Source organism: Cyanistes caeruleus, chromosome 8, assembly GCF_971803275.1.
Source record: "Cyanistes caeruleus chromosome 8, bCyaCae1.hap1.1, whole genome shotgun sequence".
Classification (NCBI taxonomy): Eukaryota; Metazoa; Chordata; class Aves; order Passeriformes; family Paridae; genus Cyanistes; species Cyanistes caeruleus.
Window position 1 is genome coordinate 26,098,482 of NC_141708.1, and position 13,253 is coordinate 26,111,734.

General features: G+C 40.0%; 1 protein-coding gene across 3 annotated transcripts in view; it reads left to right on the plus strand.

Annotated features, from left to right (window-relative positions):
• The window catches only part of NRG3 (neuregulin 3), a 395,272-nt gene that overhangs the window by 356,263 nt on the left and 25,756 nt on the right, over nucleotides 1-13,253 (plus strand). For all 3 annotated transcript variants that reach the window (XM_086899838.1, XM_086899837.1, XM_086899839.1), the window contains exon 5: nucleotides 11,837-11,939. In XM_086899838.1, the coding sequence (XP_086755964.1) occupies nucleotides 11,837-11,939 (103 nt within the window). The remainder of the gene's footprint in view (nucleotides 1-11,836; nucleotides 11,940-13,253) is intronic.

The window sequence follows — 13,253 nt, forward strand, 5'->3', positions numbered from 1 at the left end:
TGCTCTGGGGTGACACTGACAGGAGCCGAGGGAATGGCCTGAAGCTGTGCCAGGGCAGGCTGAGGTTGGATATCAGGAAAAGGTTCTTCCCCCAGAGGTGGCTGGGCAGAGGTGCTGTGACCAGGGCAGTGGTCACAGCAACAAGGCTGGCTGAGTTCAAGAAGCATTTGGACAATGTCCTTGGGCACATGGTGTGACTCTTGGGATGGTCCTCTGCAGGGCCAGGGCTTAGGCTTAGATGTTTCCTGTGGGTCCTCTGCAGCTCAGGATGTTCTGTGACTGTGAATCCATGAATGGACACTGCATGGGCTCCCTGGGCAGCCTGGCCCAGCACCCAGCTGTCCTCATGGGAAGAGGCTCTTCCTCACACCCAGTGGGAAACTTGTTTCAGTTATAGTTTGTTTCATCCTTCTGCCCTGTGCTGCTGACTGCACTTCTCAATAACCTCCTCAGAGATAATTTGGTATTTATTTTATTTTTTAAGTCACTTTCAGCTTAAAAGTCATTATGTTTGTCATTCTGATAATACTTTTCCTATTGCTGTGTTTAATTTCTTATTATTCTGTAGACTATAAGAAATTATGTTATACTGTATGATTCCATATAACCATGAATCCTTTTGAAGTAGCAAGTCTATGGGTTTTTTCTGAAAATTACTGTGCTTCACTCACTAAAAAAAAAAATAAAAATCAGCCCATATAAGGGATTTTTAAATTTAAAATACAATTAGTAAAAAATGTATATTTTTAGTCAAGGAAAGAGTGGCAAAAGTTTGTCTTCTCTTGAAGGGTAGTACAACGTTTACAAAGCTTGTGCATGTACCTGCTTGCCTTTAAACATGTGCCTGTATCCTTTTGAGCTGCAATTTACACTTGTTTAAAATCCACCTAAATATATTAATACAGAGAGATTGGACTATATATTTTGTTTCACATACATCAGCTGACAGGCCAGGAAGAGGAGTACAAGTAATTCCTGTGTCCTCAAGCACGGTAAAACTTTCTTTTAGCCAGGAGCAGAGTTAGGGTGTGTTATTGCTGTCGTGCAGTCAGTCAGTGGCTGGAAATGCCCTCCTGCAGTCCTTGTGCAGCACAGGGCTGTGCTGAGGCTCGCAGGCAGCAGTGCCAGCAGTCCCACACCCAGACAAGCTGGCATTTGAGCAGCTCGGCTCTGGCAGCTGCTGCCAGCCTGCAGCCCCTGCCAAGCTCATGAGGCAGATCCCTCCTCGTGGGTGAGAGCTGGGAGTGCACTGCTAGACGTTCTGTGGGCTGAGGGCTTCACTGCATCATCCTAGCACTGCTCCTGGCATTGGGAGACTCTGAGCACCTGCCAGCGCTCAGGATGAGCGGCTCCGTGCCATCGCTCACCTCGGCAGAAACACGGGAGGATTAAAGCAAGAGTGTAGCTGCTCACAGACACCATATTTACTTTTCCCTCTCTGCCAGCACAGCCTGGTTTTCTCTCTGATCATTTGTCCAGCCCAGACCTGAGTGTTGCAGTCATTGTGGTGAGCAGAAGTGCACTTTCTGTGCTGGGGACCTGGGTGAAGGGATTTTTTTGTGACGAGGTCAGGGGGTTGCCAGTGTGCCTGTAGAGGTGAGGACAGAGCACACTGAACCAGATCTCTGTCTCAAAGTTCCACTGGCTGATGGAGGCAGGGAAAATCAGCAGCAGAAATGGGCACAGAAGTCCTTCATTGCTCGCCATGGCTGTGAGCTGTGAGTGGAGGTGGCCTCACGGGGAGCGCAGACTGACACACCGCTCCGTGTGAAGGACACTCTGTCGGCCGCTCTCGCTTTGTCACATCCATCCCTGAGCGCTGGCTCCTGGGAAGGTGAGGCTTGGAACAAAAGGAAGGCACTGCATAAATACATAGTCCTGTGCCTGCAGAGTCTTCTTCAGAAACTGTAGTACCTCGGTGGGAACACAGTGTCCCTTGTCACATCGTTCTTCATCTGACTAAAGCCCTTGTCCTTGCCCTCTGAGTCCTCACCCTCCAGAGCCCTCCAGGCAGAACATCACATTTCTCTTTAAGTGTATGAAAAGCAAAATATGTTGCAAGTTATTAACGATCATTTTCTGTGGTTTTCCTGTCACTGCTCTCACCACATTTAAAAAAAAAAAAAAACAACCAAAATCTATAAATGCACCCTGGTTAAAACAGTAGCAGTCAAAAGAAATGGCACTTAATTATGATATTGGTTGACTTGCTGCGAGCTCCTGACAATGTAGCCATCAGCAATAACTGTCAAATACACTTTGGCAGCTCTGAGGTTAGCTTGAGATTTGAGTGGAATGTTCAATACCAGCAATTGAGCAAGATATTGGGAGAAATTCCAGTGACGGGGCTTTGTTGATAGGAGCAATGCAAGCTGAGATCAAGTAAAACATCATTTGGGCAATTAAGATGTTATTATGTGTTAGTAATGCCTAGGATTTTAGGAATAACAACCCTCATCAGCTAAGGAATTACTAAAGCAGAATTAAAGAATGCTATTGATTTATGAAGACATAATACTTTTATGTAATAAACTTCTCAGAAACTACCTTTATGGAGTTACATAGAAAACGATTATGTCACTTATCCAGGGCCTATTGCACTTAATCGTCTTTGGATTTATCCATATATATATATGTATACATCCTAAAGGAACCTTGATAAACTCTAGAGTAACTCAAGCAAGAAGTTTGTATCTAAATATTCTTCCCCCTGGTTCCTCCAGCTGCCAGCACTAAGTATGGCTGAAGAAGGGCCTCAGGAGAGCTGGAAGGCTCAGCTCAGCATGGATTTTGCAGAAATGGAAGGTTATAGTGCAAGAGGAATAAAGGCAGAATGGAAGTTTCACTTTGGAAGATTTTTCATGCTGATGGTGGGGGGAAAAATATGTTAGCCGAGACATTTTAGAAGTGCAGAACTGTGTGTGGTTATAAGATTTAGAATAAGAAATAAGGACAAGAAGGGAAGGTAAGAGAATTAGAGAAGATGCAGAGAAGTGACAAAAAGCAGCCAAAAATTAAGATAGGAAAAAGGAGTGAGTCATCACTGTGGAGCAGGATACTACACCATTTCCCACACATGCTTCAGGCTCTCATACAGAATTGTAGAGCTCACAGGTTCTGTCAGAGTGAGCAAGAGAACCAGCTGGAGGCAATCCTGTGCCTGTGCTTCAGCAGGGAGCTTGGGCCAGGTGACCCCACCAGTGATCCCTTCCAGCCTTACCAATTCCATGAATAATGGAATTATTCCCTTTCTGTGGGAAATCTATGGTTTGAAAGGCATCTAGGACATGCTGAATAATTGATATCCTGAAAGAATGCATGTGGAAACCTAAGCACTGGGAAAAAAAAACTTCACCAAAACCAAATCCTTCTGGAAGAAATGTCATTTTTATTATTTGTTTAAAAACAAATCACCATACAGTTGTAATATTTTTCAATCTTCAAGCTTTTGTTTATTTATGCTTTGAAGCTTTTTGCCTCCCTAAGACATGTAGTAGAAGTTGGAGATGCTTGGAGCTGTGATTTGCTGTAAGCAAAAGTGGCATAAAGAGTGGAGTAGATGATATAAAGAGTTGATAGTAGATGGAGTAGATGAAGTCTCAGATATTAACTCAGAGTTTCAGTACCTAGCACACAAATGGGTTTAACTGTAAGTTCAGTAGTGTTGTGCACTGCTTAGCAACAACTGCAACATCAGGGTGTTATCAACATAGTTCTCTTACTGAATCCAAAATACAGCACTGTACCAGCTACCAGGAAGAAAACTGTCCCAGCCAAAACCAGTAGCTAATAGTTGTAGCTACTGGCTCAGTACTGAGGTGCTAGCAGGCAAGGGTGCTAGAAAGAGGCTTTGCACCACCTAAACGTGCAGACCACTGAAAAGGTTTTAAAACCCTCCTGCTGTTCCTCTGGAATGTTCTCTCAGTGTGCTTTTGCAGTTGGTTCCTTTGGTATTGCTCCACTGCCATTCATTTTCTGGTGGCTGCCTGAGTCCCTGGTGCTGTCCCAGTCATGGTGGATCCTCCCTGCTGCCCTCATTCCCTGGGAAAGCACTCACACAGCACTGACATCAGGGCTCTCTTGTGCAAGGTGAACACACACAAAGCAAAAGCACAAAGGGAGGGGATATTGGGCTCCAAAGTTTCTTCCCAATGGAAGAACAGGGGGACAAAGTGTCCTGCCTCATTGTGCTCTAAAGGTTTGGCTGTCTGTATTCACTGGTGTCTAATTCCTCTTGCAGTCCTCAAACTATTTAATTTTCATTTTTTGTAGCAAGGGCAGTGCTTTGTGTTCAGAAACCAATAGGTGCTTATGGGGCTAAATGCTGATGGCTCATAGAGTTATAACTGAGCTGGGTATGCTTGGCTTAGTGACGAGTGTCATTTTTGGCCTATGCCCTTCTGTACTGAATAGATGACAAAAAACCATGGTGCTCTGTGGGGTGCCAGCCCCCTCCATTTTAGACATGATGTGGTGTTTTGGGGGGAAGGGAAAGAGTTTCTTTGAAAATGCCTGCTGCTTCCCTGCTGCTTCCCTGCCTTTTCTTCCAAGAGCTGCTCATTGCTTTTCTCTGCTACAAGTCAGCTGCTGGGGTACCTGCTGGGTATGCTGGGCTCTGCATACAGAGCCACGTGCAGCCCTCGTTGCCCAGGAGGATCTTGCATAAATCTTTAGCTTTATATCTCAAATCTGCAAGCTTTCATGTGTGATAAGGGCAAGAGTTCATCTTCTTTAGGCCTAGCTGTTTGGCCCATAATTTCACATCCTATTACTATGATACTATTTCTTCAGTGCCCTGAAGTTTTAGTAGAAATGTCCTCAAAAGTGGCCTAATGTAAAATAGAAATGAAATGTTTCAGATCTTTTAGTGGTTTCTTTTCTCTCCACCAGCTATCAAGTTTCTCTCCTGTGGGACTCCTGCTCCTTAGGGGGCTGTTTCTTAGCTGCTTATCCCTTTCACACATCAGCAAAAGTGCAGGCAGCCATCAGGCAGGAAGATTACTGCCAGAGGATCACAATCTTAGACAGCTTTACCCTTTCATCATAAGTTTTTTTCAGTGTGCTCATTGTCTAAAGTATCACCATAGATTTTTAGCTGTCAGCCTCTATTACCCAGATAAGTTTTTTTTCCCTTATATCCACACTGAAAATTAAGTTTAGGGAGGGAGGAAGAATGGTCTTCATATTTATCTTTTTCTTATACTTAGAAAGCTCAAGTTAAAACATGTATATTCAGGTTGTATCAAAAATTAATAAGATAAAAAGAAAGGTTCATATGTAATTTTAATTCATTTAGTATATAATAAAAATGTATTACAGGTTGGCATACTGGCTATATTTTTGCTATGGTAGAAAATCTTGGAAAAACTTAGAATTGCTATAATAAATTCTAAAACTGAATCCTTCAGTAAGGAAAATTAGAGCTTGCACACAGAGAACTGATGAGATTTAGGTAGTGAATTTGGTTAGTGGCTGACCTTATCCATCTTGGAAATAAAATAAAAATAGATAAAGTTTGTAATAGGATTGGTTTGTCTTACTTGTGAATTGTCAATGCAAAAGAACTTGTAACAAGGATTTTTCTTAAAAGGAAAAAGTTACCTCTCATCCCTTTGCTTCCTGTGGGGCTGTTTCAAGCCTAAAATTTAATGAATATGTTGCAGTGAATGTACTTAGAAGTGGCTTTGAGAGTTTGTTAGATTTGAGTTCTGGATGTAGCTGGCACAAATCCCAAGTTCCCTGCAGATAAACAGAAAAGATAGTTTCTTAGGATACCTAAGTTAAAATTAATTTACCTTCGGAATTAAGATCTTGCTGTTTGAAAGTGCTAATCAGATTTTCCCTTTATTACCAGTAGTGCTTACTAAGAATACTGGGACCTTCACTCCTGCTGTAACCATAGACAAAACAAGACCTATATAAGGTTTTGTAGTTTTTTAGTGGTTTTTTTTTTTTTAGTTTTGGGTTTTTTTGTTCTTGGGGGGTGGGGGGGTGATGAATTCATTGCTCCATTTTTAATCCCAAGCAAAACCAGTGCCAATGTAGCAGCAATGCTGTGGAATCATGTACTCAAATTAGGTCTGTCAGACATGTTGAACAGTCTGTCTTTCCTTTTCTGTCTTCTGTGTGTGCAGAAATGATCTCCCCAGTGTTAAATGCCAATAGTCAAACAATGTAAATACCATGCAATAGTAATATATAGCAGGCTGCATCTGTCTCACTTTGCTTTCATTAAGACCCTTGTGCTGTGGACGTTCCACTTGTAGAAGAAAATGATTTTGTTCATCTTTGTTATAATCAGAATTATCGAACAGTTCTTCCCAAGCGAGAATCACTGTGAAAACCATGAAATGTTTTATGAACTTTTGCCAGCAGAAGTCAGCTTGCTTTGTTTCCAGTCTGAGATGGGAATCTGTGCAATTAACCTTGACTCTGTCCTCTCTGTAAATTGATAGCAGATAAAAACTTCTGCTTCTGATTTGGGGACCTAAGTGTCTCGAATCCCTTTTAAAAGGGAAATTCTACCCAGACAGATGAAAGTCTCAAGGAATAAAACTCAGTGTATTTTAAAAGTAGCTGAGACTTAGTAAAAACCATGATATTTAATGTGAAGTAATCCATATGCTCTTAAAGATGTTGGAACAGGATTGTCTGGGGTGGGTTTATCTATTTCATGTATTTGCAAAGACTTCATTCATTTAGAGGTTAATATGTTTACATTACATTTTGTCATGTTAATCCCTGCAATGGGAGAGGTAATATCCCTGTGGTTACAGAAAGAACAAGGGTCTTGACTTTGCCAAGGTCAAAGAAGAAATTTGTGAACTGTGCCTTGTAGCATCTCAACTGTTTCGCTCTGCCTTCGCACAAGCCACAGCATATGGCAGAGAATCTGTACAGTAGGTTTTTGCAAGTGCAGGAACAGAGAAGACTCTTGGGAGAGTGGAATGTCTGATGCTGAGGCAATCACAGATTTTGTGGAACATGCAGGCTTTTTTTACTCTCTTCATGAATTAAATTTAGAATGCTGTATATAGTTCAGTACTTCTCACACATAAATCTGAGTATATTGAGAAACATGCTTTAACTACTCTCTTTTAACTTGTGGGAATCCATGTTTTATTGAAAACCTTGATATTGTGAATGAGGTTTCCATGTAATCATCCCCCACTGTTGTCTGTGGGACTTTGAGGCTGCTGGACACCAAAGAGAGTTTGAGTATCGAGGTTCACTTCAGAAGCGAGGTTCTGGCTCTGCAGGATATTCCAGTATGATGTGAATTGAGGTGTGGCAGTAAAAGCATGGGCAGGGCACGAAGGGAAATGCAAAAAGCGTGGCAGTGAGGCCACAGCAAAGGTCACAGTGCCCAACTCGCCGCCTCTGCACGGCTCAATTTTTGCATGGGGACAAAAAAAAACCCCAAAGCCTTGCCTGCATGCTGCCTTGTAATCTATTGAGGAAAAGCTGGCTCTGTGCACATGGAAAGCTATTGGTTTCATGCATACCAATGACAAGGTAAAGGGTTTCCCATATTTATTTATAGCATGTTGTTACTTGCAGTAATACAGAGTGAGTCCTTTTAGGAGAAAGGGGTGAGGAAGGTAAGGGGATGCTGAGTGCCATTAAGGTTTGTGCTGCTTGGGCTGGGAATAAAAATTCTAGCATAAAAAATAATCTTCACATTTATTAATTTTCATGGGAGGTTTTTCTTCATGGAGCAAAGGTTAAGTAATGCATTTGTATGGTAAATGTCATAATTTCTCAGTTGGCTTGGTTTGAATAGTCAATAATTATTCTCTGTGATGCTTGTGACCATATTGAGATTTTATTCAAAAGCCATTGAAGTAAGCACAAGGGGGAAAGTTACTATTTTTGTTTTGTTATTGTTTGGTATAGGCCACATGCACAATGCTGCTCTTCATATTTGAAATCCCTTTCAAAGATATTTCAACTCACAACAATACACAAAACACACAATAGAACCAGAGGATTCAGTGATCATGGCTGGTAATGATAATGTGGATTTAGGTGCTGACAAAGCCTATATAATTAGTTTTAATTAACTCATTTTTTTTCCCCTCAGTAATATGGTTAGAATCATACTAAAGGACCTTGTACCAGCATTCTTCCTTTTATAATAAAGTCACAAAGAAGAGGGCAATTTCAGCTTGTGTGCAATAAAAAAAAACCTACCATATCCTTTAGAAGTAAGAGTCATGAGAAAAATGTTTCTTCCCTACACTTTTTAATCCTCTAAAGATGTATGTTCATGCTTCAGTGGGTCTTTCCACATGTATAAAGCAAAAAGGGTACAGTCTGTAAGAGTAAATTTTAAAGAGCAAGAGAGTTTAAATACCCAAACCCCCTGGAATACAACGTGTACTTTTTTTTCCTAATGAACATGAAATTTAACTGAGCTGTGAGCCATGGGTTACTGGCAGTCATCTTGTGTTTCATAATAGCAGCAAACAAGTGAGATAAGCTTAGAAAAATTCCGTAGCAGGTTGGAAAATAAGAAATAATCAGTAGCACAATTGAGAATGGGCTCCACATGTAAGGGGGCACAAAGTGAGTGGGGATTTATCTTTGTGAACTCAGCCTTGCCACAGGCACTGTGTTTTGTGTGAGTTTGTCTTGTCTTTATGTTCTGAAAAGACCTTTCTTTCCATCATTTCTATTAAACAAATAGTCTGCATCTACACAGTTTGCTGTGTTACCTTTCAGCAATGTGGTTGTATTTTTTCTCAGTAGAGGTTGTGTATTTTTTGTAATTTGAATGCTTGGTGAAATTCACATTCTGTAGTCTTAATCCTCAAGTGGATTATCTAGGAATATCCATGGCAGTTTATATTTTGGTTTTTAGCAGAAATATTTTCTTGGCTGCTCATTAAATGAGGAATCCTCTCCCGAGAGTATTTATTTCAACAGACTGTAATTGAGGCGATGTACTTCACAAGGAATATATGAATATATGTGAATAAAGAGAGACTTATCATTTCAGTCACACTTTAGTTTACCTTGGGAAGTTAGTTTCAGTATGTAAATACGTGCATGCACCAGCTGATGCCAATCCTTGAGTGAAGGAGAAGGAATTTGCAGTTCTTCTCTTTTCTGCACTTTGAATTTCTGCAGGTTTCTGTTATGTGAGAGCCCAAGTGCTTTGCTCTGCTCAGCTACAGCCTTCTCCAGATGCAGGCTGTTCTTGATGCTCCTTGTCTGGAGAGGATCTCAGCTGTGCTACCTGTGCTCAGCACATTAGTGAGGTTAAATCAAACAAACCATGAGGAGACCTGCTGAGAAAGACAGATTACATTGCTGTTAGTAAGGTGAATTTTAAATAAAGCCAATGTGGAAGATTAGAGAATGAAAAAATGCAGAACTCATTATATTTAAAGATGTTGGAGACAAAAAAATGGTGGAATCCGATATGTAAATAAATATTTAAAAGATGTAAAAATGAGCAAAGGTGTCTAGAGAAATGGAGTGCAGTTAATCAATAAGAATTTCTTTAAGTATGCACTGTACAAAGTAAACAAAAAGGAAAGAAAATATTGATCAGCATGTGTTGAAAGCTGGTGACAGGGATTAATCTGACTACACAAAAGACTTAAATCTTCACATAATTGTTTCAGCAAGATAATATTGTCTGGTCTCTGAATTGCTTTTATCTTGGTAAGGCTTATTCTAAAGCATCTTTAACAAGGCAGTGATCACTATTGAGGACTAACAAAAGAGCATAGCTGCATTAAACTCACAATTTCTCAAAAACAAATAGCAAGAGAAAATATAAAGTATTTGCTGAGGGCATCTGTTGAAAGAAAATCAAAATTAAGCCTATTTGCACACATTAATTGAATGAGTTTGTTTTCATAAACAGATTTTTTAATTGTTATTTATATGTAATGTTTGATTGAAACTGCAGTTCATAACTATATATGGTTTGGTTGTCACTTAGGCAGTAGGTGCTGAAATCAGTATTTAGGCAGAACAGGTTTACAATTGCTGAAATGAAGAGTTTTTGAATGAGTTGCAGTGTTATTACATCAATGTAGGAATTCAAATTTGTTAGATTTGTGTATTACTGTGGAAATGGAAGGTGGATAACTGTGTTTGTACAATTGCTTTTAACAGCAAACAAATTAAACCCCAAACATTTAGTTCAGTACCAATAAGGATTTACTGTCTAGATCCAGATTTTTTACCTCCCAGTCAGGAATAGGCCTAAAGGAACAGGAATCAGTTTTAGTGCAAAACAGGATTTCCTCTTGAATTACAATTTTTCCAGTTATATTTTGGACAGGTGAAAAGACTATTTGTTTCTTTTTAAGATAGTGTTTTAGAAGTACAACTTTTATAATTTCATATTTAAATGATGAGGAAATGTCAGCAGAAGCTGAGGACATTTTGTATCTTAGGAATGGCTTCTGGATCACTGGGGTGTTTGAGAAATTAAGTAGGCAAGTAAAAAAATCAAGATTTGATACTGTAATTTCATTTTTAATAGCTTACAAAAATAGAACTGGGACTTACAGGAGACAAATGCTTGTGTTTAAGATTCCAAATGTTTAGTAACAGCACTGTGATATTCATTCTTGAAAAATTAATAATCAGTACTGATTAGGATACTATAGATAGTCTTCAGCGATTTGCCTAGATTTACCTCGGTGTTTTCATGCAATTACCTCAATTCACAAATTATCTGTTGTGAACCTGAGAGTCACAGCCTTGGAGCTGCTGCAGCCTGCTTGGCGTGTGTGCCTGGCGCTCAGGTCGGTGGGGAGCTCCAGCCTGGGAAGGAAATGGAGCCTGGTGGGCGCGCGGTGCTTGATCGTCCCGCGTGTTGGTTTTCCAGCTGGAATTTGTGGATGGAAATACTGCTCTGTACGCTGCATGTGTGGAGGAACCAGTCTTGAAAACCAGCAATCTGTTTGGCATGTTAGCACTTTGAACTGGAAAAGTGGTTGAAAGAATAAACATAAAATACAGCACTGAAGGAGCTGTTGAACTGAATGTGTGGATCTCCAGTTGCTTATCAGCTCCTGCCTGCTGTCATGAATGAGTGTTTTCTCTTATTTACTTAGCTTTTTTCTTTTTTTTACTTTCATTCTGTTTCTGTTTTGAAGTTACTTAGACTATTATGAGATTTATAAAGAAAATTTGTTTCTTTAAAAAAATAAACACTTACTTACACAAAGCAATATCTGGTGCTTCCTAGTAACATAGTCATTGGGTTCCATGCCAGTTCATTGAGTTAATTTTTTATTCTGGCATGTTTTGCATAAGCTCCAGGACATGGGAGTAAGGCATTGTAATCACCATCCAAATAAAAAAAAAAAACAAAAAACACAAAAACAAAAATTACATTTTTGGGGTAGTTAAAGGAGAACTCTGACTCTTGTGGGACATTACAAGAGCTCTGATGGCTTTTTTCCTTAAGCCAGATAAACTCAGTGGTTGTAGAACTCTTTATCCTATTGATGGTAAAATCTTTTTTAGAAAGAAAAAAAATATTTTGTTTCTTTTTTGTTTAAGAAAAGCTGAAAACCAACATGTAGGGTAGAGAAAAGATTTAACTGTCCTGATTGTCATTATTATGTATCTCTCAGAGTGTATCTGGGCTGTTTTCTAAAACTTCCCAAGGAGGCCACAAGTGCGGGAACCTCACCTAGAGGAGAGGTTCAGAGCAGCATCCACTCTGAGGAGGAGGAATTAGCTGGCCCAGACCTCAAAGTCCCTCGTATCTGTCCACTGTCAGTGAAACCACGAGGTGCTGCAATGCCCTTTTTGCAGGTGCTGTTTGCTGTGCTTTCCTAACTGTGCCCTTTGCTGCCCACAGAGAGCGAGGAGGTGTACCAGCGCCAGGTGCTGTCCATTGCCTGCATCGTCTTCGGCATCGTCGTGGTGGGCATGCTTTGTGCAGCTTTCTACTTCAAAACAAAGTAAGAGCCTTCCTCTGCTCTGGTTGGGGTTTGGCTGCTGTCCTTTTCTCACAGCCTTAGGGTTCTTCAACTTCTGCCCTCCTTCTGAAGTTGCTGCTGTCTCTGGTCTGGCCACAGCAGTTCCCCATGGCTACACTGAGTCCACCCCAAAACATAAACAGGAGCAACACATGTTTTTCTTCCTATTTTCTGGTATCAGGAAAGAACAGATTGTGTCATTCCCAGTTCTTTTTTTTTTTTTTTTTTATTTGACAGTAATAATTTTGTGTCTTTTACTGTCATGCAATAATCACTTGACTCTTCTGAAAATGACAGCTTCAACATTTCAACATACCATCTCCTCTGTGCATTTCATTTCATATTCCTGAATGTCCATTTCTGCATGCTGAGAACAAAAGTAAGGTTAGAAATGCAGAAACAAGTCCTCTGCAGATATCTGTAACCTGTAGCTAATACAGCAGCCCGTTGATGAAGATGCATATTAGTATCTGTAACACAGAAGCACTTTGGCCTATCCAAGTACAGTGAAATCATCTGGACTAAACTATTTTCAAGTTAAATACTGTCCACTCTATCTTTTATCTTCCCAAATGAATACTATTTTATAATATTTATTGTTATGTGTGTAATAATATTTACTTATTTATAATATTTATTGTTATGTGTGTAATCTGAGTTGCAAAAACCTCATAGCAGTTACATGACATGCTTGTCAGTGCTCCTGTATCAAGAAATATGTTCTGTATGGTGGTCATCCTTCATTCCTGTTCCAGCTGGAGCTAGTGAGAGAGCACAAATCAATATAAAAAAGTATCTGGTACCTGTGGGAGTCTACTCAGGGTGGCTGAGCATCAAAAATGTGAAGGTTGGCACTATTTAAAAGTTTGGATGTTTATCTGAATCCCCCTTTCTAGAATTTATTTTAATGTCTAGGAAATTTAATGAGGAATGGATTTGATTTAGAAAAAAAATTTAAATTGACATTTATATCCAGGGGGGGAAAAAAAAGAAAACAAAGATAAGAAGATCACCAGGTATTTTTTACCCCTTTTTCTTCCCCTCAAACTTCAGGGGTAGGTTATGAGTGAATATTTGAGTTGGTTCACGTTTTTTCTAAATTACTCTATTGTCTTGAGGGATTTTGTTTAATTGTTCTTTGGACATCCAGTGTGTCAGTCATGCTAGCTGGGAAGGACAGACTGGCAGGACAGTTCTTCCCTGTACAGCAAACTCCTCTGCAGTGTAACTTGTGAGCAGAGACAGCCTCTTTGGCACTGCCATTAGAAATGTCACTATGCATTTTACATCTGCAGA